This window comes from Poeciliopsis prolifica, unplaced genomic scaffold (assembly GCF_027474105.1).
Source record: "Poeciliopsis prolifica strain line A6 unplaced genomic scaffold, Auburn_PproV2 SCAFFOLD098, whole genome shotgun sequence".
In the NCBI taxonomy this organism is placed as follows: domain Eukaryota; kingdom Metazoa; phylum Chordata; class Actinopteri; order Cyprinodontiformes; family Poeciliidae; genus Poeciliopsis; species Poeciliopsis prolifica.
This window is the reverse complement of record NW_026562473.1, coordinates 289,686-315,491: the sequence shown is the minus strand read 5'-3', so window position 1 is coordinate 315,491 and position 25,806 is coordinate 289,686. Positions and strand designations below refer to the sequence as shown.

General features: G+C 39.5%; 1 protein-coding gene and 1 non-coding gene across 3 annotated transcripts; both read right to left on the bottom strand.

The window, feature by feature from the left end:
* Positions 1–8,060: 8,060 nt before the first annotated feature.
* mmp17b (matrix metallopeptidase 17b) lies at positions 8,061–22,938 on the bottom strand. Of its 2 annotated transcripts, none has more exons than XM_055023349.1 (12): positions 22,630–22,938; positions 18,085–18,279; positions 17,540–17,672; positions 17,286–17,445; positions 15,611–15,719; positions 15,165–15,342; positions 13,708–13,884; positions 12,464–12,557; positions 11,978–12,051; positions 11,086–11,235; positions 10,624–10,899; positions 8,061–9,915 (listed from the first exon to the last, which is right to left on the bottom strand). In XM_055023349.1, the coding sequence occupies exons 2-12, from the start codon at positions 18,253–18,255 to the stop codon at positions 9,530–9,532; spliced, it is 1,908 nt and encodes a 635-aa protein (XP_054879324.1). In that variant the 5' UTR covers positions 18,256–18,279; positions 22,630–22,938; the 3' UTR covers positions 8,061–9,529. The 2 variants fall into 2 exon arrangements, with proteins under 2 accessions (XP_054879324.1, XP_054879325.1); XM_055023350.1 differs by lacking the exon at positions 22,630–22,938 and adding an exon at positions 22,123–22,145.
* Positions 22,939–25,675: 2,737 nt separating this feature from the next.
* Positions 25,676–25,747, bottom strand: trnaa-ugc (transfer RNA alanine (anticodon UGC)). The gene has a single exon. It is a non-coding gene; the product is annotated as a tRNA-Ala (tRNA).
* Between the last annotated feature and the right edge of the window lie 59 nt (positions 25,748–25,806).

Here is a 25,806-nt window from a genome sequence, read left to right as displayed (position 1 = left end):
CCACTTCAACCAACAAGCTGGGCAGGCAGAGCATTAATATTAACAAGCCAATTAGTCACTTCCTTCACCTGGCCTCGTCAGTCCAAACCTTCATGTAGCTTCATGAAACATAATCTAAGTTTCTACACTGATGCAAACAATAAAGGTAAATAAGTTACTGTATGCTGTAATCTTTGCTCCACATGTGAGATTATGTACCTCACATGTACCTTCTTTGTATTTAAAACAAAGAAGTTTTAAATAATCTGCTTTCTGTTTATAATCTGATGCAGATTGTAGCTTTGTGTTGGTTTTTTTTTTATTTGTATGTACCTTCTTTGTATTTTAAACATATAAATAAGTCAGTGATGCATTAGAAATTTCAAGTCATTACATTTGTAGTGTCTGGTAACGTGTTACTATATAGGAGGGGAGACTGTTTCAAAGATGGTTAGGAATCCTTTAACGTTCAATTCGTCTGTAATTTCTGATGTCAGGTTGATTGACTTAAAGTCTTCCTTTGTTCAGAAAAGTCTGCGTTAAAAGGATAACTTCCTCAAACCCTCGCACTAACAGTTTGAAGGTGACCAACAAGAACTTTGTTCAGTTGAGCTGGACTTTGTTGGGAAAGTTTTAGACTATGGGAAAGTTATTTTATTTGTTACTATGCTGCATACTACCAGATTTCTGGTTTGGTTTACTTATCACATTTTAAAGTTTCAGATCTTCAAACTAATTTTACCATCAAATAAGTAAATATAAGTTGCTTTCTGATCATGTGTTCAGCCTTCTTGGACCGACCCAGTCCAAGAAGGCTGTGTGAAAAAAAAAATAGCTGTAATTTTGTGATAAAACAGAAAGACTGAGTTTAACTTGAACTTGGTAGAATGAATAAATCATTTAGATAGAGCCTGTCTGGCAACATAAAGTGGGCTAAAGAGCTCAAAAAGCAACCTACATTGGTTCAATCTAAAAGAACTCAAGAACAGATACAAACCAGAGAGTTCTTCAACGACCCACAAGTACTGCTGAGCAAAAAGAACATAAGCAATCATCCGACATCTACAAAATTAAAAAAAAAACATTCTAATAAAGAGAAAACTTCTGCAACCTGAGAACACAAATATTTATGTTTTTGCAAAATTCTCTCCAGTACTATCTGGGGTAAAACTAACACAGGAACACGGTACCTCCTATTAAACATGGTAGTGTGATCTGTAGGGTTCCTCTATCAGTTTGTCATCTTAAAATCAAATACAGTTGTGTTATGCAGCAGAATTATGGTCCAAAACACTTCAAAACGGTCGCCTGTCTGGGACAAAAAAAGAAAAAAGAAAAAGAAAAAAAACACAAAACAAACAAAATAAGAGAAAACTTCAGAGGTCTACTAAAACCTGAACCTACAGTGACGTTCTGGCAGGATCTTAAACATTCTACTCAGCTCTTCAATGTTGTTAAATTGAAAAATAATAATAATCAGTTCAATTCTGTAAAAGACCATGACATTATTGTATCAGCTCAGGCTATTTTTGTGTAGCATTGGCATTGGTTTGGTGATCTGAAATCATTTAACTAAATAACGTATAAAAAAAAGATTGAGGGCCAAATTGTTTGCCACATCACCGTTGATACATGACAGGTGCAAAGGTTTCTTTAGAAAAACATCCACTGAAGATATCACCATTAAAATAGAAACTCAAACTGATTTTGGTGATGAACCGAAGCAGCACTTCAGGAGGGTCCTCAGTATTACTCATGGTGATACTGAAGTTAGTTATTCTTCACCAGAATTAAACACCATTATCTTAAGTTTAAACGCTTGTTCTAAGTAAAACACATAAGATGTTGTAAATTTTATAGAGTTGGGGAATGAGTAATAAGTCTGCTCTGACATTTGTGTGAAGGATTCAGTTTTGACTCCATGCCCACTGAGGACAGATATGATCAGAGTTTCATGGCAGAGACAGATGTCCAGCAGAGCAGTGGGGTTCTGAGGAAGTTAGAACACGGTGTGGGAAAGACGAGCTGTGCCGGTTGGTTGCCACGTCACTTTTCAAGTGACTTTGGAAGATTGGGATGTATTGATATACTCTAAAACACAAGAGGTAAAAATATCAAAGGTCTTGAAACACATTCTGGCACAATGAGAAGCTATCATTGCAGAAATGAAAATTGAAATTCACAGAAGCTCAGCCCCAGCTGTGACTAGACAACAACAGAAAAAGAAATATGTCACATGGAAAAGTGAATTCTGAGTTTGTCGGGAGCATTGATGGTTATGAAGCCTAATAGCTGCTGGGAGGAAGGATCTATGGTAATGTTCATTAGTGCACATAAGATGCCACAGTCTGTCACTGAAGGACTTCTCCAGTTCAGTGACAGCTTCATGCATGTGTTGGGACACTTTATGATGCTGAGTTAGCCAGAGTTCTTCTGTCTCCCATCACCTCCATCAGGTTCAGTGGTTGGATCATCTTCACCTAATAACCCAAACACAAATAATGATGTCAGCTTGTTGCATTTTGGTCACATGTTTCAAGGTGTGAATATGTGTAAAACCAGCAGGGGATATAAGTCAGGGCTGCAGAGGTGATGTTAAAAAGATGAAACCTGAGGCCAACCCCTCAGTTTAAGGTTGCATGTTCGAATCATAGATGCCGTCTTTCATCCCTCTCTTGAATCACTCATCTTCACTATCTTTAAATGAGACCTGATAGTTTTTTGACCTTCTGTGTTGGGACATCAGTTTGTGTAGCTGCTGTTCAGTTTCTCCAATGTAGGATGAGAACAAAAAAATAATAAAATATTTATTACCAAGAAGAAATAGCCAACCAACCAAGCCTGGATGTCACCTTTTTGTTTCGAGCAGCAAGAATAAACATGTTCTTTCCCTGCTTATATTTTGACTGTCACAGAGATTGGTGTGATATCAAGTGTAGAGTGTGAAAAACAAAACAGGATGATGTAGTAAAGCTAAATTTGCAATCCAGCACTCACCGCATTTACATGTGATGTATTGCACATGAGAAATATGACTGTGGAGGCAATTTCATCTTCTCATTGTTTTCAGGTCCTTCATGCTCGAAGGCCCTCTTGGTGTGGCAGCTGGAAAATGGTTCTGCAGAAACAAAAGGTATGAAATAATCTACAGTGATGTCTCCCAGCTCATATAAAATCCTTTCTCAGGTCATGTCCAGAATGTCATCCTAATATTCTTGATTGGAGTTTTCTGCTGGAGTTCAGTGAATTTAGACCCTTGGGAATTCCACAGCATATTTCTTTTTGAAGACAAATTATTCTATGATTATTTTGTGCCTTTAATGATTTATGGAGAGTATCAAACACGTAAAAATGAAAGCACTGGCTTTAAATTGGATATGTATAATGTTGGTTATAATGAAAATATTTCTGAAGTGCTTTTGTTGATGGTTTGAGGAGATTTAAAGTCTATCTGGGTCCTTATTAAGGGAAAGTGAGCATTGTCCTTCTAGATTCCCCTCATCACTCAGGTATTCTGTCAGTTTGACTCAAAAACAATCAAATTTCAAATAGAAGATATAATTATTTCAGGCCCAGTATGATGCCTCAGTAAAACTGATGTATGCTTTGAAAATGTATGATTTGATGCCTTCAAGTCGGTTTATTATCTTCTGCCTGTCTGGTGGTGGAGGCAGCAGCCTCAGCAGGGAGACCCAGATTTCCCTCTCAGCCACTTGGATCAGCCACTTGGATCAGCAACTGGAAATTTCTCTGAGTCTTCCTCTGTGGGATACTTGGGCAACTGATTTCTGTCAGATACCACCTAACCTGGCTTCTCTCCACATGGAGTGGTCTCTGATACTTGTGGCGACCAGCTACTCTGAGTCTCTTCTGGATGTCCAAATCATATCAAAATCAAATCAAATTTTAATTGTATAGCACATTTCAGCAAGGCATTTCAAAGTGCTTTACATCATAAACACAAGAACACAAAGTCATGCAACACATAATAAACAATACATTGTTACATATTACATTTCAAATACAATTCTAAACAGTGTGTTTTTAATTGAGATTTAAAGGTAGTCAGGGTTTCTGCTGTTTTACAGTTTTCTGGAAGTTTGTTCCAAATTTTTGGTGCATAAATGCTGAAAGCTGCTTCTCCTCTCTTGGTTCTGGTTCTGGGGATGCAAAGCAGACCAGAACCAGAAGACCTGAGAGTCTGGAAGGTTGATACAACAACAGCAGATCTTTGATGTATTGTGGTGCTAAACCGTTCAGTGATTTGTAAACTAACAACAGTTTTTAAAATCTATTCTTTGAGCTACAGGGAGCCAGTGGAGGGACTGTAAAACTGCTGTTATGTCTCTATCTTCCTGGTTCTAGTGAGAACAGGAGCAGCAGCGTCTGGATCAGCTGCAGCTGGAGGATTGATTTGTTGGACAGGCCTGTGAAGATCAATCAATGAGGCTAAAGATAAACGTATGGATGAGTTTCTCTAGATCTGGCTGAGACATTAGTCCTCTCACCCTGTCTGTAGGGGATAGTCGAGACACCCTGTGGAAAAAAGTCATTTGGGCCGCTTGTTTCTGCAATTTCGTTCTTTCTATCACTGCCCTTCACTCACTACCATCCAGTGTTCAGTAAACTGACACATGACAGACCACTCCACTGCAGATGCAGCATCCATGCAACAAACTAGTGTGTTGAGTGGGTGTTTAAAGTTGCAGTAAATAACTTTTTTTTAAAATATTTTTTGACATGTTTGTTGACACTGCCACTATGTTGTGACAGTATGGATGAGACAGAAAATCAGTGAAAAAACTTGAGCTCCTCTGCTTTCTCCCATTGCTAACTAGAAACAACCAATCAGAGCCAGGAGGCGGGTTTAGCGTGTCAGTCACCCTCTGCAAATATGGCCAGAGCAAAATATGATGGCTCACTCTCCTCCCTTGCTCTCTGTTACAAAACAGCTTCTCCCCATCAGCGCCGCCTGTCATGAATGCTCATGCTAGTTAGCAAGGTCATCGATAACGGCAGCAAAACTGTTTTTCTGTAACAGTAAGGTGTTTCTCTGCCATTCACATATTTTGCATTGAGTACATGAGTTTGATTGACAGCACTAAGGCCCTCCTCCTGGCTCTGATTGGTTGTTTTTGGTCAGGAGTGGTGAATTTCTTCAGATGGCGATAAAAGCTCATGGATGAGGTGGAGCAGATGGATCTCTTCACAGATTATCTGTTTCATTGTATACTATTACAACATGGTGATAATTTTAAGGAATATGTAAAAGCATATTTTTTTTAATAAAAGTTACAAATTGGAGCTTTAAGAGGTCACAGGGAGAGTGAAATGACTGTGCAATCAGTTATTGTAGCTTAAATTAATGTATTTCAGTAAATTAACTCACACAGAGAAACTCATTATATAATTAAACACAGATTGATGTTTCCAAGTCTTTATTTGTTAATGACAATATTTTTCTGCTTGCAGCTAATTGAAAAATTTTAATATTACATCAGACCAATAAAAAAGTTTAATGCAGAAAGTATGTTATCTCATTAAAGGTTTTTATTTTCAAAAGCTACTTTTATTCTGACAAACAAGCCTCAATGGAATGCATAGTGTACACACCTGAATCTGTTTTCAAAGATAATTCTGTTAACACTGAGCAGGTTTCTTATGAGCCCAATAGAACATAAATTATTTTTAATCGGGTTACAACAATAACTCCCCCAGTTGGAATGGTTTTCACAGTGCTCATAGTTGCTTCTTCACTGGATATATCATTTAATGTCAATCAGCAAGAATTTTTTCTGTTTCTGCTCAGACGGCCTGCTGCCTCCTGGAACGTTTCATCCAAATCAATCTATATGTAAATAGAACGGAACTGAGGAAAGTTCTGTTTTCATAAATATCCAGAAGAGTTCAGATTACAATATAAAATTTAAAAAAATACTAGATATTTTTGTATTTTATTTGAACTAAAGCTTTACTTCTGTGTCAAAGATTAAGGTAAAATAATGAAATCTGTTCGAATGGAGATAACCACACAACAACATAGTGGAGCTGCTGTTCATATTTTACATTGTCTTGTCACATAGAGTATTATTAGCTTGCAGTGTGGAAGCATTTCTCATCGCTCACCGGTATCTTGACAAATACATCTTAAAAATAAAGAAAAACAGATTATTAGTCAACCTGAAAATTGAGAAAAGTCCTTGTTTGTTAACTCTGAAATGCTGACTAATTTAAAGGTGGAAAGGGATTTATGCGGCCCGAGCAAAATACGATGGCTGAGATAGAGGAAGAGAAAGTGAGAGAGCAGTCGCCTGTCTTATCTCGGTGCCGTGACGAGGAGTTCAGAACACACCACCACGTGGTTTTCCACAGGCCTATTTATGAAAGTGAACATTTGCACTGTTCCTCTGAACTGTCTCAATTCACTGAACTGTACTCTTCCTGAGAATTCCTGTTCTACACAGAAGAACAGAAGTTGTTGTGTTCAGAGGTTTTCCTTTGCATCTTTCTTTCTTGATATTGAATCTATTAATAAACTGAATTTAGTAAGAGCAGATCATTACATAAGCACCTCAGATTTTTGCGGTGTAGCTGAGCCTCTGCGTGTTTTACGATAGCTGACACATTTTTCCTTGCGCTTATCTAAACGATTAATGTAGAGCTGAGTTTGAAGGATTTCTGCTTATCTTACTACAGCTCCCTCTATGAGTGTAATGGGGCAACCACAGCAATGTTGCCTCTGAACTTGCAGTAACTGGTGTAGATAATGTGGAATCAAAGGCTTCCACTTTAGCCAACAGATCCAGGTGGGGGAGTTCCGATGTGGAAGGTCACAAGGCTGAGGCAGGTCTCCAGGCACAACTATAGCAAAGGTGATGACTGTTGTCTGAATGAACTTTACAACTCTGGTCAGAATGTTACAGCCATCCATCACAAACATGACAATTAAGTCATGTTCGACTTATTTGAGCCATTCATTCCTTCTACAGAGTGAAACAACTGTTACTACTTACCTTACCTTACTTCCAGCAGGGTTCTGGATCAGCTGGAGTTGTCTGGCTGATTTTTCAGTCTGATCCTGTGTAGACGCTGCTGCAATAATCAGTGCAATGAAAGATAAACACTTGGATGAGTTTCTCTAAACCTGAGACATTCTTCCTTTCATCCAGGAAATGTTCTTCAGGTGATAGAAGACAAGTTCTATCACCTTTGTAGCTCTGAAGGTTCAGATCAGAGGTCATCTCTACTCCCAGATTTCAACCTGATCTCTGATTTCTATCTGTCATAACTGAAGCTGTGTGCTAAGCCTAGATCATTCCTCTTTGGGTCCAAAGATAATAACTTCAGTTTTGTTTCTGTTCAGCTGGAGAAAGTTATGGCACATTCACACAATGAGAGGAATGTCTATTATAAGATTGGAGGGGGAGAATGATGACTGATGAGTTAGAATTTTTATTTTTATTTACATGTCAGTAGCAAATAAGAACCGAAGACATCTGTGAGACATTCTCCTGCTGCATCGGACCAGAACAGAGCAGAGGGAGTTTCATGTTTCAGTCTTCAAGGTCTCGATTCCTCAAAGCTATCCATCCTGCTCTGTGGCTCAGAAACCAGCTTGTGGAAGCTGAGTGGCAGCCCGCACAATTCTGACCAATCACACAACAGCTTGTACCCCACCTCTCCATTTGGCTTATTAAAAGATTAAACCACAGGTTCTGATTGGTTCTGATACAATGAGATGGATGATGAGTTGTGGCTCAACTTCTAGCCAGTTTTTAATGTCTTTCTTGGATTAAGGTTTATCAGGTAAATGGATGTGAATTTTATAGCACCGTTCTACTCACATGACCACTCAAAGTGCTTCACACCACAGTCACATTCACCCAACCACACACACACACCCATGCACGCACACGCACACACACACACACACGCGCACACCCACACACCCACGCACGCACGCACACACACACCCACACACTCACACACGCACACACACATTCAAACACTGGTACGCAGATGAAAAGGCAAATTGGGGTTATCTGCCTTGCTCAGAGGTACATTGACAACTGACAGAAGTCTTCCCTCTGCTGTTGGTAATTCTTTTAATACTGACTGATGTTCTAATACATGATCTAAATGTGGGTGTCTGGAACACAGTAACTTTATTACATACTGAAAACTTATGGCTAGACATTTTCACGGGACACAAAAACACTTTCATCACTCCAAATAAAGTCACATTACACACAACACTGCTGAGATAATGACATGACACAAAGTCATGTCATTATCTCATCATTCATAGCTGCAGTTATATGTATTGACAAATATAGAAAGAAATTACAATTCAGATTTGATCCCAACACTAAATAGTAAAAGCTTCATCTAGGCTTTCATAGCTTCAGAGCCCACAATAGCTTATTGCAGCACCAACATATAGTCTCTCACCGAGATGTCAACCAAACAGCGCCCTCTGCTGTCCGGTGGAATGTTCTGCTGATTGAAAATATTTTCCATAATTTTACAGAAATGTTCACTTTTTTCCCTTGAGTTTTGAGTTGTTTTCACACACAAAACAACTCAAAATTCAAACTTACAGGTCCATGTAGGTTTGACTTTTTTCTTCCTTAATAATAAATGTCCACATCAGACAGACATGTCTGGGTTTGTCAAGTGTATTGTTTGGTGCATAAGGGATTCCGGAGGGGGGCAGTTCTCAGGAGTTGTGCTTGGCCCTTTAGTGTCAGTGAGAGGAACTCTTAATGCTGCAGCATGTGGGACATTTTGGAGAATTACAAGCTTCACACTTTGTGGGAACAGTAGGTGGATGGTTCCTTCAGTGACTGTGTACCAGGACACAAAACAAAGTAAAGACAGGGACAACTGAGGACAGAGGGACAGAACAGCTTTGGGATAAATTAGAGTAGAGACAACAAGCCAGGAATTCTCTCCCATTAAATTGTTCCCACAAATGATCCAGACATGTGCAGCTCCACAATTTTCCTCTTGATATCTTGACAGATTTTTGTTTTTTACTTTCCCATCGTGTCAAACAGGAAAGCAGTCTGTTTCAGGAGTGGCCCTGAAATGCATCCACAGGTTTCACAAAAATGTGCCAATTAACCTATTAAATGTTTATGGAAGGAAGCCCACAAAGTTTGACCCAAGTCTTACATTTTGAGAGGCAGATATTCCTGATACTGACCAAATGTATGAAAACTTTTGAGTTCAAGGAAAGTTACAAAATAAAAAAATAAAAATAATAAAAATCTAAAAATGTTCTTGTTAAATTTTCTGGCATTCAGCAAATAGAAATGGTTTTGATCATTCTAATTGAGCAAAAACAAAGCATGAAAAGTCTGATGTACTTTGACCCGAGGTCTCTCTACTACATCCGGCAGAGGCAAATTATATGCAATCATGACAGATTCCAACGGACATGCTAAAGCTTTCTTAACCTGAACTAAAACTACATCTTTACGGCTGCAGTGTGGATTTATTCTGTTACAGTTACACAAACACTTTCCTGATAAAAACATGAGATTTTCTAAAGAGTGGTCAGACACCACGTCACCAGCAGACAAACCAACAACCCAGATGCTTTGCTGCCAGCTGGTGCTTTGCTTTGGCATGTGCACTGTGTCCAGATGTGTGACTCGCTGTCCTGTCTGTATTTGGGTTGATGCCGATGTCTGTCTCTCCTGCTCCCTCCCACATTCCCGTCTTGCCCGTCCTCCCTCCGTGTTTCACGCAGCTCTTGTCTTCCCGCAGGAGGAGACAGAGACAGGGAAAAGTCATCCACTGCGGGAGGGGATGAGGAGTCGACGCAGTCCAACCAGTCTGCAGCGGAGGATCGTGGGTAACCATCCTGCGGTGCAGAACCTGGAAACATGAACTTCCAGTAGGAATCTCCTCTGAACAGATAAACAGAACCTGAAAGTGGGAGAAGAAATTTACAACAGGGACAAGGCTACACTGATAACTTCAGCAGTTTCTAGACGAAACACTCAGCCAACTTTTTAAATTTTTATTTTTAAAGGGGCAGCATTATGTAAAATCACATTTTTTGAGCTTTACATCATGTCATAATGTGATTTTCTCATCTAAAGCATACCAGACGCAGCCCCTCCTAAGTGCTGCAGTTTCTAGGCTTTCAAGTTTCCGCTTCACTGCTCCCCCACATCTCCCTCACTCAGCTCCTTCAGACTAGCCAGCAGCAAACAGCAAACACCTGATAGAACTGCTCATCTCCTGAGCTCATTATAGGAGCTAGTTTTCAGTGAAACGCTGGTACAAATGTAGCTAAAGGGTTAACAGAGGAGCCATGTTGTTACGACTTTCTGAAGGTTTCTGAAGTTTCAGAAAGAGCAGGAGTTTTAAAGACACAGAGGTCCAATTGCAAGGTCTTAAATTATGAAGTCAAACTTCTTTTAAGTCATAACTGATTGTAAAGTTTTGGAGATTTTTTTTTTTAAGTTAATGTAGTTACTTGATTGTGCTATAAAATGAAACCATGTGTCTGGCTGGAAAACACAAATAACTGGCCCTTCAAGCAACTGAATTCCACTTCAATTGATTTCTATTCATATTTAAAATTAGAGCAGAGGTTCCAACACATTCCAAGGCCATTCACTTCCTCACCATCGTTATCGGTGGTGATGCCGCTGACACCGTCCCTAAGCAGCTGACTCCACTTGTCTTCCTGCTTCTTTTCCTCTAAATCTCCCACTTTTCCCCACACAGGTCCTTCCTCTGGATCCCACACCAGGGCCCACTGTCCAGATCCCCGCACTGCCTCATCTTCATCATCATCATCGGGCTCTCCTCGGGTCAGGCTCACCCCCATCCGGAGAGCAGTCAGGGGCTGAGGGTAGCCGTCCTGAAGGGCCAGATCTCTGAACAGCCAGAACCTGGAGCCTGCAGCAGCACAGACAGTGTCCAGGTAAGGCAGCTGAAGCTGTACACTGCAAAAGAGTTCACACCTACTGAATAACTCTGACTAAACGTGATAAAGAACCAAACAATGTTTCTACATATAGCTATGACAAATACAGATTTTATGTCAGGAACTGGGTCAGGACAGAACACTGTGGTGAGGTCTACCGCTGATGAAGATGATGGCGTGATCTGAATGCCTCTCCAACACGGCGTCCAGGCGCAGCAGGTCAGGGGGCAAACCCCTCCACAACCTCCTGACTGCAGCGCCACGCCCTGACACCAAACCCCCACCGTTCACCCGCCACACCGTCAGGCCTGCAGCGACACCAACGAACACATGATGTCACACAAATGTTATTATTCTGAAAGTTACAAAGCTGAAGAAAGAGTTTCTAGTTGTCCCTCCAGAATGTGCTTATTGGAGGCAACATTGGCAGATCAACAGCTTAAACAGGAAACATGAGAGCCTTCAGCACACTGAAGGATGATGTTTATAGAGACAGAGATTTATATTAAAGATAAATAGAGTTTATAGATTTTTTTCATTTTTTTATTTTAGTCTTTCTGTCTTTTTGTGCTATAAATGTTTTCAGAAGCACATGCAGTTAGCTACTGTTGCTATAAGCTACAAGCTCAATGGATAGCTCTGTAAAAAATTAAGAGACCTTTTAAAATGATCAGTTTCTATGTTTTTACTTTTTACAGGTTAATGTTTGAGTAAAATGAACATTGTTCTTTTATTCTATAAACAACATGACAACATGTCTCTGAAATTCCAAGCAAAACTTTAGTATTTATTTGCAGAAAATGAGAAATGGTCAAAATAATGAAAAAGAACTCAATAATGCGAAGGAAAAGTTCATGTTCATTTAGAAACAACAATACTAATGTTTTCATTGTGGAAGAGGTTCAGAAATTAATATTTGGTGGAATAACCATGAGGCTTTCAATGGGGTTCAGTGCAGTGGATCTTCATTTGTATACATTGAAAGAGATAACAAGTTTAATTTATTTATTGTTTCTAACAATTCTGATGGAACTATGGCAACTTTCAAACCTTTGAAGAAGAAAGTCTCTCCTCTTATCTTTGCCACAGCATCAAAGCTGGTGTTACAGCGATCTATGGGAGGGCTGAAGGGACAAAAACAGAGTCAAAAGACTCATGGTGATTCATTTGGTGCCAAAACATAAGTAAACTGTCTTTTGTGTTCGTTTCCATCACTCACACACTTTTTGACTCTGTGCTGATCCTACATCTGTTACTGTCAAAGTGTCACTCAGTTCCCCTCCAGCTCTACTAAACTGTGTTACATACAACTACTTCAATGAACTCACCCTGGGTTTTCTTGGCTACGTTTTTACTCACTTAAGCCTTGAATGTGCAACTTCCTCTGAGCTCAGCGCTATCACTGGCCTTCAAGAAAGACTATGAAAAATGTACTAATACAGAATTTTAGCTGTAAACACTGAAAGCATTTTGAATGAATGGCTTATCCCAACTCCATTGTGACAGTCTCCGTCTTTGTCTTTGTACAGGACGAACCCATGTCTGTGATGATGGTGATGGACTCTGTGGTGCAGCTTAGGCTCCGTTGTAAGATGAGGAGCATCTGTCGGCAGAAGCTGGTTCCTTTTGCCTGCAGCGGAAATTAAAATACATTGAACTTGTTAAACCTCACACAACAGGAATGGGGTTATTCACATAAAACCCTTAAAACCAGTTGGTTACTTTTATCTGCAAACGTGGTAAAAGTAACCACCACAAAGAGAAGGGAATGTTGAGAAAACATGCAGACAGGCATCTATGTCTGCAGAGTTTTCAGGGTATTCTGGGAAAGGAAATGATGCAATCAGTTCCACATTTCACCAGATTTTTCCCTTCCTCTGATCCTCTGATGCTTTACAATACAAGGTTTTGACATGGGATGGCAGGGCAATGTGGAGGTTAAAGCTGACAGCAAACAGCAGTCAGTAACAGCAGATGTCAGACCCGCCAACATATTCTATTGACCTCTTGGGATGCATTCACATCAGCCCCTTTTAGCTTAACTTTAGTTCATTTGCCTAGAAAGTTTGGTTCATTTGTGGAGGTTTGAATGTATAATCGAACTCTGATGAGGATCAAAAACATGAATTCTGATCCATCTAAAACCAAGTCCTGGGTTCAGTTGAAGTGAAATTTGGTGCAGTGGTTCAAATGCATATGTGAACACGAAGCAAACCAGAGACCGCTCTAAAAGCAGGAATCAGACTGTAGCACAGATAATTCTGGGTAAATACAACCAAAATATAAATAAGCAAGTCTAGCACTAAATTTTGTTTTACCAAAGACAAAAAGAAATCCTATAGCCGCTAAAAATCTGACTCTTACTCCATTTTGGTTTTCATTTTGCAAAGAAAAAAGTTGCTCTCAGTGTCTTCAGAGGTTTTTTTATTGCTTCTCTGAGTTGCATTGGAAGAGGCTGTCAGGACCAGGAAGAGGCTGTAGTTTACAGGATAATGTTATCCCTCATGGGGTTCGGTTTATTTGACTCAGTGCAGTGTGAAAGCAAAGCGCACCAGCTGAAAAAGGAACAAACATCATTTTCTTCCCAAAGTTGACAATTGAACTAAGAGTGAAAACAGTCTTTATTGTAGTCTAAATCCTTGCATGTTTTCATTCCAATGCACGAAGATGCTCAGATATAATAAAAGTTGCGTTTTGGTTCATCTATCTTGTGCTTCTTTACAATTACTTACAATTACATTCAAGGTTGTCATGTGGCAGTGATGTAGTGATGTTCCTACCATAGATGTGAGTGATGTGCTCCAGGTCTTGCTGTCCCAGGCGGTAGTGCAAAGGGTCTCCAACAGGACCCTGGTAGTATGGCCTCATCACCGAGTGGCGGGACGAAGAGTGGGCCAGGCCCAGAGCGTGGCCAAACTCATGGACCAACACTGTAAACAGGTCTGTGCCCTCATAAGCTGGAGGGGAATATACACAGATAAACAAGAGTTACCACAAAGTAGATGTGTCTTTTAAAGCTCGTTTCTGACCACAGGATGGCGCTGTTGGACAGACATGAACCAACTACAACCCAAGAACCTTCGGGGTGATCTTTGACAAATGGTTTTGCACATGAAGTGAGCAGAGGGATCTTTTTAAAACGCAATACCACAAACATCCACTAAACTGTGCCTCCAAAACATTTCCAGTTTCTGATTCACAGATAAAGAGTTAAAACATCACAACCAGTGATGCAAAACTTAGTTAATTCCAGGGTCTGTAATTAATTATGTGATGTTAAACTGAAAATTGTACAATGTCAAAACAAGTAACACTCTCAATTTAACAAAAAAACTATTTTTGCTGTAAAAATTATTGAATCATATACATATGAGCGCAACAAGCAAGACATTTATTGTTATTAAGATGGTGTTTGTTCAACCATCAGATTGGTGCAAAGTGGTATTAGACCCATACAAACAACATCAGAGAAGTTCATGATCATTCATATTGGAGCCACTGTATATAGAACAAAAGGAATACACTTACATAAAAAGTTTGAGATTATTTTCAGAAAAAATGCCAGAAAAAAAGCCCAATTATTTTCTTGTTCCCAACACAAGCAGTTGTGTTGGGAATGTTAGCATTGGGGACATCTGTGGTTATCATTGAGATGCTATTTTAGGCTTGAATAACTTCACTGACCGGCTAACTCCTTTCAGCACAAGTTGAACACAACAATAGTCTTTTCCAGGTCCAGTCACATTGATTTATGAAGCTAAAACTAATCACATGATCCAAGTGTAGCAAGTTCTCTTGGCTTGTGTTGTTTAAAACAACATGTTTTTGAGCATCAGATTTATGGTGTACCAAAAATGATTCAATACATGCAATGTATGTAAAAAAATCAAAAATGTAATTAATTGTGTTAAAAATTTGAACACTATAAGCTTCTAAGTTCAAATCGAAATGAACGTGTTAAAGTTCCAGACCTGGTAGAAATTTTTAAATATAGCTGATTAAATTACTAATTACAATGTAGTAAAACAACACTTCTCTGGTCTTTAAACAATCATGCAGATTTCTACTTAAAGTCAGATGAATGGAGTCTTTTTGCCAACAGGTGTGCAATGGCAGATTAATATGTGTAAAATGCCTTCTGCCCAGTGCACCATTCTCTTGGAGGAGAGCATAAACACTCTAAAATAAAGGTACTATTTATGTTTTTTTTTTCATTAATAAATAAGTGCAGGCTGACCCGGCTGTCTGAAAGCCCACTGCTCCTCTGCATCCAGATGAACTCCTCCTGCCCTGGCAGGATCTGAAGGGAAGAAAGCATGACCCACTGCTCCGCCCGCTCCATCGAAGGGATAGCCATCACCATGGTAACCTTGGAGAAAGTCTACCTGCAGGTCAGCTGCCTCTGGGCTGCCCACCTGGATTCAAGACAAATAAACAGAGTACAACACCCAACAAAAGTATCCATGGCAACCACAAACTTTGGCACTTCACTGGCATTTTAGTGGATAGAAATATTTTGGCCCCCTGCCTCAATAATCTGAACAACTTCCTTTCACTGAAACCTAATTATCCAAGTTTTGATTATTCGATAAGAGGTTTGCCCCTATTTGTTTCATGAACTCTCAGTGGTGAATTGCCTATTTTATTTGATTTTAACAGGCACCATAAAACAAATGTGCCGACCTCATGGAATTCCAGCGGCGTTGGCTCTGCCCAGACTCTTAGAGCATAGAAGACCAGAGAACGAATCATCTCCTTGGACAGGTGTGAAGAGGAAGGGTAGGAGTGCAACCTAAAAAGGTGAAAATACTCGTGTGAGTAGCAGAAAAGGGCAAAGTGAAAGAAAAATGATAACTGCACTTTTATAGAGCTTCACAATGCATGTTTTCCTTACATGCAACATAAACCACAGGATCTGTGTTCAGTAATAGACTCAGCAATATTATCAACCATTCAAACATCTACCAAAATAAAAAGAAAGGACAATGTATCAGCCTCAACTATGATTTATCAATAATAACTGTACTTCAAAGCACACCACCACGACACAAATATCAGTTCTGTATTATTCTGAGGTCAACATGATATTAATTTTTTTATCCTCAGCTGCTACGTTTTCAAAAACAGAAGTAGGTTTTATTTGTAAAGCAACTAAAAGCGACCAGGAAGAGGCTTTAGTTTACAAGATAATGTTATCCCATCTGGGTTCAGTTTCACTCTTTTACTAGCTACTAACTTCAAGACAACTAAATTAAAACATGATTCCACTAAAAGACTAAATGTGGCCAGATTGCTCCAATAGACCAAAGGTAATATGAAACAAACACTACCACACATGACTGCAACATACAATGTGACAGACATTGTCACGTTCATTTAATGAAGCAACATTGGTTGCAATGAGCTATTGATGCTTTACAACTGCTTCACTTAACCACATTGAAGCACCATGATGGACAGGGAACGGAATGCAATTGTTTCCTAAGTTGTTACTGCCAGTTTAGTCGTGGCTTCTAATTGTTCAAGTCTGGAGAAGCACCACACCTATTTATAGTGACAAAGCAAGTAACTTATTTACAAACCAACACATACCTTCTCTCCACTGAATTGTTTGTTCATTTGTTCAAATTTCTGACTTTTTCTGAATTTACGCAACATGATTTATTCCACTATGTCATAGACAATATTTGTCTTACACTGGAGGAGGCTTAAACACGTACAAAGGTTTATATGCTTGTACGTTAGGCAACATGATAGTGGGTAGTTACTTACTATTGATTAGACGTGTACCTTCTCCATAATGCAATATCCGATTGCATCTCACTAATCTTGATGACTCGTGAAGTATATGAAGATTAATCTTTTTACTTTATAAAAAGTGTTTACTGAAAATCTGCAAATACACAGAGGGTTTTCCGTTCTTATGATTGGCAGCTGTTTTCCTTCGCCGTCTTCGTTCCTCATCAGAAGGTTTATGATAAAATGACAAGCTTGGTTTGCATCCTCATCTGTTTGTGCATCTGTTCAGCTCCCTGTGAGCATTTCTAAATAAAAGCAATATTAGTCAACTGTCTGTTTTGGGATAATCATTACAGGAGTTAACGCAGGTATGGGTTGTTTTGCTCTCAAATTTAGGCTACGCTGCAAGTTCTGGTATTCTGGACGAGCCCCCAGTTTCTAATCTGATCAGACCATTTTGACTCCAACATGAAATGCAAGCTTAGTGCTCTCTTTTAAACCAGACCTAGCATGCCTTCCCTTGGTCTAAAAAGGTTTACATTTTTTGGATGACATGAATGATACACACCAATGTGCAATTAGGCAAAGTAAGAAGAGTCGAAATAGATTTCCATCCAACCTCCAGTTTATGTTCCTGCGGGTCCACATGGAGACAGATCTCTTCCTCCTCTTCCTCTTTCGTATGTCCTTCCCCTGCTGGAGGACCAGTAACTTGGATGGTCCTTCTTGGTCAGGAAGGGAGCAGCGTGGGCTCTTCATCAGTGCCAGTGTCTCCTCATCTAGACAGTCCAAGTACAGAAAGATACGTTCACATTTAAACCTCGGCTCAGAGGAGAAGTCAACCGTCAGTCCAACATCGGGTGTCGTCCTCACCTAAAACTCCAGAGTCTTTGAGGCCGGCAAACATTTGCATGGCTTTGACAGCGTCAGTGACAGCTGTCCAGGCTTGCAGCTGCCCGGTGGAGGAGTCAGACGGGGGCAGGTAGCCATACTTGATCAACCAGTCCTACAGAAAAGTAATTAGGCCTTTTATATAAAATCCTTGTCTCTTCTTTGGGTTAATGAGCCACCTCATACTTGGTAGGACATTATCTTTTTGGATCACTGAAACTTCAATTTAAAGTCAGAAATCTGTTTGTGGAAAGTGATTCTCAGATAATTTCTCACTTTAATTAGTTAATTTTTCTAAGTGTAAATCTATCTTTGTGAATTAGTCTACCATAGCAGTCTGCAGAAACAAGTAGAGTATCTTTCAACGCTGCATATCTACTAAATAAGATGTACTTCTATATTGTCTATATTGGTGAAGCTATTTGTCTTCATATATATTTCACAAAAGCGCTGCTGTCTCAAAATAATGTGACTTAAATTCACATATCAAATATTGTTTAATAAATAAAAACTATCTGTTATTTTACCACCAGCTGGGTGCTCTCATCTTCGGTGGGTGTAGCGGGTTGAGACGAGGGAGTTGGGGTCACACTGGCAGCAGAAGCTGTCTGCATCCATTCATTACTCAGACACAGGATGAAAATCCACATTTTCATCTTGGTTGCATGTTTTTTTGTACAGGAAGACTCAGCTCTCATGGACTGTCAGCCAGAACTCCATCCCTGGTGGAACAAAAAGCAACTGCAGCGTTAATGTCAGAATGTTTATCATTCAGCTATTTGACTCAGAATGAAATGAAATAACATAAGATATTATCAACTAACAATTATCTAATTGAACGATTATTCTATCAATTTTTGGGAGGTTCAACTGATTAATTTTTGCACTAAACAAGAATTAATTGTATGGCAAAATGTACTTAATAGGAGATTTTGTTTCTGACAGAATTTGAACCAGGTGAAGTTAAAACTACAACTTCAGGACATCTGGGTAGAACAGATTTACAGACACAGAAGGTTTTTATCTAAAATCTAAATGTATATTTTTGTATCGTTTTTGCTTAGCTACTTGTTGCAAATAGTCTTTTTTGAGGCTACTCAAAGAAAGGCCAGTTCATAATAAATGGATTACTGGATTAGTTGATACTCATTTCAAAAATCAGTTAATCAGGATTAATCAGGGTTAATCTGATTAATCGTTTCAGTCCTATATCATAGGAAGCATGTTCCAACAATAAAACATTTCCTTATTATGGTATAGTAAGGTATCAGCAACATTGTAAAATGCCCCCCAAAAACAAATTGGTATTTCTTTTGAAATTTGCTTATCTAGTTATAGTAGACATTAATCCTTTCATTGTAAAACAGAGAAAATATTACATATTACAAGTCATCTATGTGTCTGTTTGCAAGCCTAGAATCTTTTAATCTTCAGGGAGGCTTTGGAAGAAAAACAAATTAAAGTCGTTTGCAATGTCTAAAACTTTAAGATGTCCTCATATCTGAGCACAGTCTGAATTTGGACCAGGACATTTTGTTTATGAAGGGTCTGGAACATTTGGATGGTTGTACTAAACCCTCTGGTGTACCTTCAAACTGTCACAGGTTTCACTTTTAGAAGTCAGAGGCCTGCTAAAGCTAGCAGTATCAGCACAGTATTTGGTTTGTTTGTCAACTTGCTTTTTTAATCCACACAGTGATCCATATTGTCTGGCTTCAATCTGCCAATACTGCTGCCACGGCGATGCTGAGATCTCATCTTCCAAAGAGCTCCTCTTCCTCTGGATGCATGACGACTCCTGATTAAGTCATCAGCTGCTGTCAGCATTATGCTGAAGCTGCTCTAGCAGTTTAGGCTGATTTTACAAGCTTTAGAAGCTTGTATCATGCTGCGTATTACCAAAGGGATTGCTATGATTTTTTTTATTTTTCATATGGGGAATTGAATTTGACCACTTTGACAGAAATCATGTTTTTTTTTTTAAGTTTATTTTGGCACTAGAGGCCTTTATTTGAAAGTGCTGGAACAGAAAAGTAGGAAAAGAGAGAGAGGGAAAACATGTGGCAAAGATCACCATTCTGGGAATCTAATCTGTGATGGCTGCATGGAGGACTAAGGCATCTTTATGAGAGTTGTACTTAACTCCTGGATGGATGGATGGATGGATGGACGAACGGACGGACGGACGGATGGATGGATGGATGGATGGATGGACGGATGGATGGATGGATACTTCAGGGCTTCATACGCAGTGATACCTCAGATACCTCAAGACTGACATCTGATTGGCTCCCTTTGAACTTTTGCATTGTGTCTGATGTGCCCATAAAACTGACTCACAAGTATAATCCTCTAACAACAGTGATGGACTTCACAGCTCCTTCTTTTGGGCCATTTTTGCTTCAAAAAACAATCTGTTTGGACGATGGTGTTCAAATTGTGTTAGATGGATTTAGCCTGTCAGCTCTTCAAGCCTAAAATAGCATCTCAGTGCTAAACATGCAGCTGCAGCACAGTCAACCCCAACGCTAATGTTAGCAGCTGCAGTCCACATTTCCAAAGAAGTTCCATGAATGATCAGGAAAGCGGAATGAATAGAATAACACTTTGAATCTAAATAACAGATTGAAAAGACTAAGTATCTTTGTTGTTGATTTTATATGTATATTTATTCAATAAATATACACGTCCCTGATTCAGCAGCAAAAAAAAAATAAAAATGCCACCAATAGCATGTCAGTGTTTTGGGGGTCTGCTACACAACAATATGGAACTGGACAATTTTCCATGAATAATTTAGAGTTACGTTCCGCAGAAAACTTAACTGCGGAACGTTACATTTTCTGGTTGAATCAGCAGAAATGTAAAGCAAACAGGCAGGGGTCAATCACATCTCAACCAAGCCAAGGTAGTTCCTGGCCTAAATATTCTGAGGATTCACAAAAATGCTACTTTTATGTTAGATATGATTGTTTGATTTGAATAAAATGTTATGTGACAATAGCAGCAGAAAGCAGTACCCCACTTTATATGATATATTTAAAATGAAAGTGATCAAATGAGCAGTTCTGCACTGAAGTCCTCAGAGTTGACTCTCCTTGAAGCAGAGAAACATGTTCAAAAGCAGCAGGAGACTACTCTACTCTCTGCTGGCCCTCTCTTTCCCCAGTCTTTGCCCATTCAGATAAAGAGGAAGCACCTTCAGTTGGCTCCACTCTGCAGGATTGAAAGAAATGAAGAAACACTCAGTGCTTTCTCTCCAGATCTCATGCCAACTTTTATTGCGTCTATGTCTCTGTTTTTCCCAGTAAATATCAGCTAGAACACCTTCACCTCACAATATCACTCCAACACAAGTCAGTCAGTGCTGCGGGTGAAAAAAGCTGACGGGAAACATTTGTACTGTTGCCCCAACAGAGATATGGGGGGGCGACAACGGAGGGATGCAATCAGAAGATGGAAGGGAATTAGCATAGAGTACAGAGGGGAGGGTGCTGCTGAGTGGGAGTGTGTGTGGCTGTGTTGGGTTGAAGATGCTTCATTTAATTAAGTTAGAGGGTTCCCAGTTTCAAACAGGGTGGGAGGGAGGTAAAGAAGATGAATGGATGAACCAGTGCAGCGTTGAGAAAATGAATCCAAAGGCGAACAGAGAGAAGGTCAGAAGACAGCGAACACTCCCATCTAAACACAACACACAGACCTGTGCTGCTGTGAAGATCCGTTATGCTAAAGCATGCATTCATGATTTAGCAAAGATACTGAGGCCCACAGAACATGTTTCAAATGAGTTCAAAGTTTTCTTCTTACATGATTTACTGAAGGAGGGAAGTAAAACGTCCGTCAGGTTTAGGTAATTATGTTGTTCAGGGAAAAGGACAGAAGAGTTTGGTGCTACAGCCCACTCTGCCACGATGAACATTAAAACTATATGTGTACATTAACTTGTCAAAACAGACAATTAGTAGACTAATATTGCTGTTAACTTCACTGTAAAAACAGTCACAGGAAGCTGCATGGTCGTCTCCCCAAACAGACGAGGACGAAACCCAAACTTGTCTCCACAACCTTTTGAAGAGGAAGGAAGACGACGATGGACAGCAACCATCCATCACGAGAACTGAAGACCATAGAAACATTTGCAGATTTGCAGCAAACACGTTTTACAAAGTAAGATTAACATTTATATATACTTCAGAAATAAGTAAGATTAATAAGATGCAATCAAATATTGAACTTTGGAGATGATATCTAATCATTAGTAGCCATGGAGAAAATGTCCTCCTGTCATCATGTTTTCTACCTTGTAGGAAAAAGAATTAGTTAGCATCCAGATTTTTGTGCAATTGTAAGTCTGCTCCAGTCTGAAGGAACATGTGCAACTAGACTCAAGAAATGTTTTTACTGACACTGCATTATTAGTTAGAATTAAACAGTCAATTTAAATGAAAAGCTGAAATTGAAATAAGTTTGAATTTTTAAAACTGAAAACAAATGTCCAAAATAAACATCAGTATTCCAACTATTAACTTCAACTTGGATCTCAGGGATTTCTGTCCTACCCTGACCTTGGTGCTGATCCCTGATCCAGTCTGATTGTGCAGGTCAACAGAATGCTGTGAATCAGCCTCCAGCATCCGTTGCTGAATCCTGTCAGTTCATCCTGGCTGTCATGGTTTTCTGCTCCCCGTCACAGTTCACTTGTTAGTTTTTAACTTGTAAACAACTGATTCCAAACATTCTGCTGCAAGAACACCTGCTTCACAATACTTAGCATTACTTTACATCATTTTCAGTGTGTGGTTAAATTGTGGGGAAGTGAAGAAGTGAATCAGCTGTACAGTGATTCTGTCTCTATCTGCTCAGATGCTAACAGTACTGTCACCATCTGCTGCTGTAGTCTCTCATCACACAGCCTGCTTCTTCCACACACACCATGCTGCCATCAGACATAAACTTGGCTCTTGTAGAGACTCCAGATTGTCCCCCAGACACCCTCCACTCCCCGCAACCCCCGGTCACTGAAATCAGCCTGAACAGAGGCAGAAAGCTACAGAATCGTTTCTCCTGCTTACCTTCCTGCTCCTGCTCACGCTGTGCGTCTAACTCCCTCTCCAGCTCTCTTTATCTGCTGGGGGATGAACAGATGGGTCCTTCCTCTTCTCTAGCTTCTTCTTTCTCTCAAAGCTTCGTCTTTAACCTCCCCAGATCCCCCGACTGCCCCCTCCGCCTCCAACCCACCCACTGTCAAAACCATGGTGATGAATGTAGCCTCACTTCGTGCCCTTCATTGGTCCCTTTACACTCTACTTTTCCTGAACATCAGAGCATATTGGACCAATATGAAAATGAAATAAAAAAATAGAAATAAAAAAAAAAACCTGAAACAATTAGTTAGAAGGCAGAATGCTTCCCCGCACGCAGGAACAAGCAGTGGAGTCAGCAGGGAGGATTAGTGTGTGTTACACAGAAAAGATAGGCTTTGTGAGTGAGTGTGTGCGCAACATCTGCATGTATCTTCGCTCGTGATGCCATCAACATTTTCCTCCCAATCCTCTTAACGTGAGGATTAAAACAAAAGTAAAATGAAGTCGAACAGATTTGTCACTCCATCCCTTCCTGTCTGCTCTGGCCTCTCATGCTGCTTCTTCATGTTTAAGCTACTGAACCAACTGTTAGACAGCAACACGCCATGACCTGCCATTCACCGCTCACATGCAGCTTCCTCTCTCTATGAAAGCATCTACGCAATGCAAAGCTGGAAAACAATTTGACTGGGTGTGTCTCTGTAATAAAAAAACGTTTGTTCCTGGTTTTCCTGGTTCATATTTTCTGTATTTCTACAGATTGGGGAACATCGATGCTAATACTGTTTCTTCCATTGTTGGACTCCCTGGCCTATTAACTCCTGCCGAGTCCCACTGGGATCATTACGCTCCATCTCATCTGTGTGTGGAGCTGGATGGAGGTTTAGCAGAAACACGACTCTTTCTGCAGCTTCACACACACATCAGACACGTTTTCTCCAGACACAGGTAATTGTCTTCAACGTAGATTTTACAGAGTCTTGAAAAGCTTTTCAATTCTCTTTGACTTTTCTGGACTTTGTATATCTTTGGGATATTAGGTGTAATTGTCTGAGTTTTTGCTGCAATCATGTTTCTCCACTCAAAAATGTGAGACCTGGCTACATTTATGTCTACAGAATAAATACTCGTAGCCTGTCCATGGATACTAATTATATTGTTTTTATAAAATTCAGGATATTTATATATTGTGTTTTACTTACTTCTGTATAAATACAATCTACTTAAAATGACTAAGTTGAATGAAACTATATTTTATCATTCAGGTCAACAACATCAAATAATCGATAAATTCTACCCAATATAAATTGCCATACGCTTTCTCTCCAGAAATTGCACAACACTGAAACAGTGTTTTGTGTGTTTTTTTTTTCTTAAATTTTACGTTCTTACAAATCAATTCAGTTATTTTAACTGTCACTTTGAAAAACAGGTTACCTGTTAGTTGGACTTTCTCAGATTTTATTGCATGTTCAATCAACTTGCATTGTTGGTCACCATGTCAAGTAATATAAAAAGAACTACAGCTGCCTCACTTCATATTTTATTAAAAATTGGATGCACACTTGCTTAGAATCAAATTGCTTGCTGATCTGATTTGAATGTGTAAAACATTTTTTTTTTTTTTGCTTTTTTAAATTTTCCGTACAGAGAAAGGTTTCAGTCAGAGCCATTGTATTTGCTGTTTTATCGTTTCTTTTTATGTTTTAATCTTCTACAGTTTTCTATGCTTGTTTTCGTTGTAAAAGAACTTTGTCGTTTTTGACTTATGAACATGAATAAAGTTTACAAAAATATGGAAATGCATGATGCATCTTTAATCCTAACAAAGTGATGGATAGCATTAGATTTGCTTGTTAATTTTGAAATATTAGCTGCACACACAGTGTAACACACTTGCGTAGGTGTAAAACTGCCATAAATAGATATGTCAGTGAAACAACCCTGAACAGGATGGATGTTTGGGTCCTTTCACAATGCAACTTTTTGAAAGTCAAAGTCTATTAAACGTTTCCTCTGTCACCGTGACAACAGACTACTTCCTCCTGAATGCAGCTGCTGGGAAGGGTCAAAGGTGACTTGGGGTTAATGGGTGATGGAAGCTGGATGGGGGATCTTGTTATAAATATGAAAGGAGCTGTGTGTCTGTGACTGTGAAGGACTCGTTTAGTTGTTGCCCGTAGCAACGAAAATGCTCTTTTTCTTACACTCCGTGTTGTGTCTGTTGCTCTGAATGACCCTCTCCCACGTTCACCACAGATCCCTTCTGAGGACCACATGACGATTTTTACTAATAAAGCCGTTCAGGGGTCAGAGGACAGCATATTGTCTCAGTGTCCATCAGTGTAATAATTACGCAGATCTGTGATGATGTAACCCTGTGGCTGATGATCAAATGCTGGTGAACCACCAGTGATGCACTGGGCCAGGGAGGACCAGGGTCAGTGCTTCAGACCAACAATCAGAGCAGTGTGGAACTGAACTGTGATTATTAATGTGCATGTCAGAACTGTTTATAACATTCACTGACTTTGCCCTCTTAAAGTTCTGGATTCTCCTCAGTCCATCTCCACTTTGCTTTGCTTATTGGGCCAAACCAAAGTGTTCTCAACTAATTACCAAGCATATTATTGTTTGCTAAATACTAAAAAAAAACACTTGGAAAGAAGATATTTTAGAGATTTTTGTGGCTCTCTCCATTGTGTATTTCAGTAACTCAGTTCACTTAATGACACATATAATATAGATTTATTGAACACAGACTGAGGTGTTTCCACCTTTAGCTCTGTTAGTTATGTATTCATTTGCTGTAAACGACATTGGTGTTACAACATCACATCAGACAAATTTAAAAAAAAAACAGACATCAATCGGCTTCTACTTTTTGCTATTTATGTGCTTGGAGTTGGAGTGTACAAGATAAAGTTATAAAGTTCTCCAAAAGGATTATCTATTGTACATTAATGGCATAAAGTGTTTTAATCTTCGAATAATTTACTGTGCGAAAAATTCATTAAAAAAAAAAAAGTCCCACTGGAGATGCCGGGGATTGAACCCGGGGCCTCATACATGCAAAGCATGCGCTCTACCACTGAGCTACATCCCCTGGCGGAAATGCCGTGCGGAATCCTGCTATATAAAGACACACTGAATCCACGTGACAAC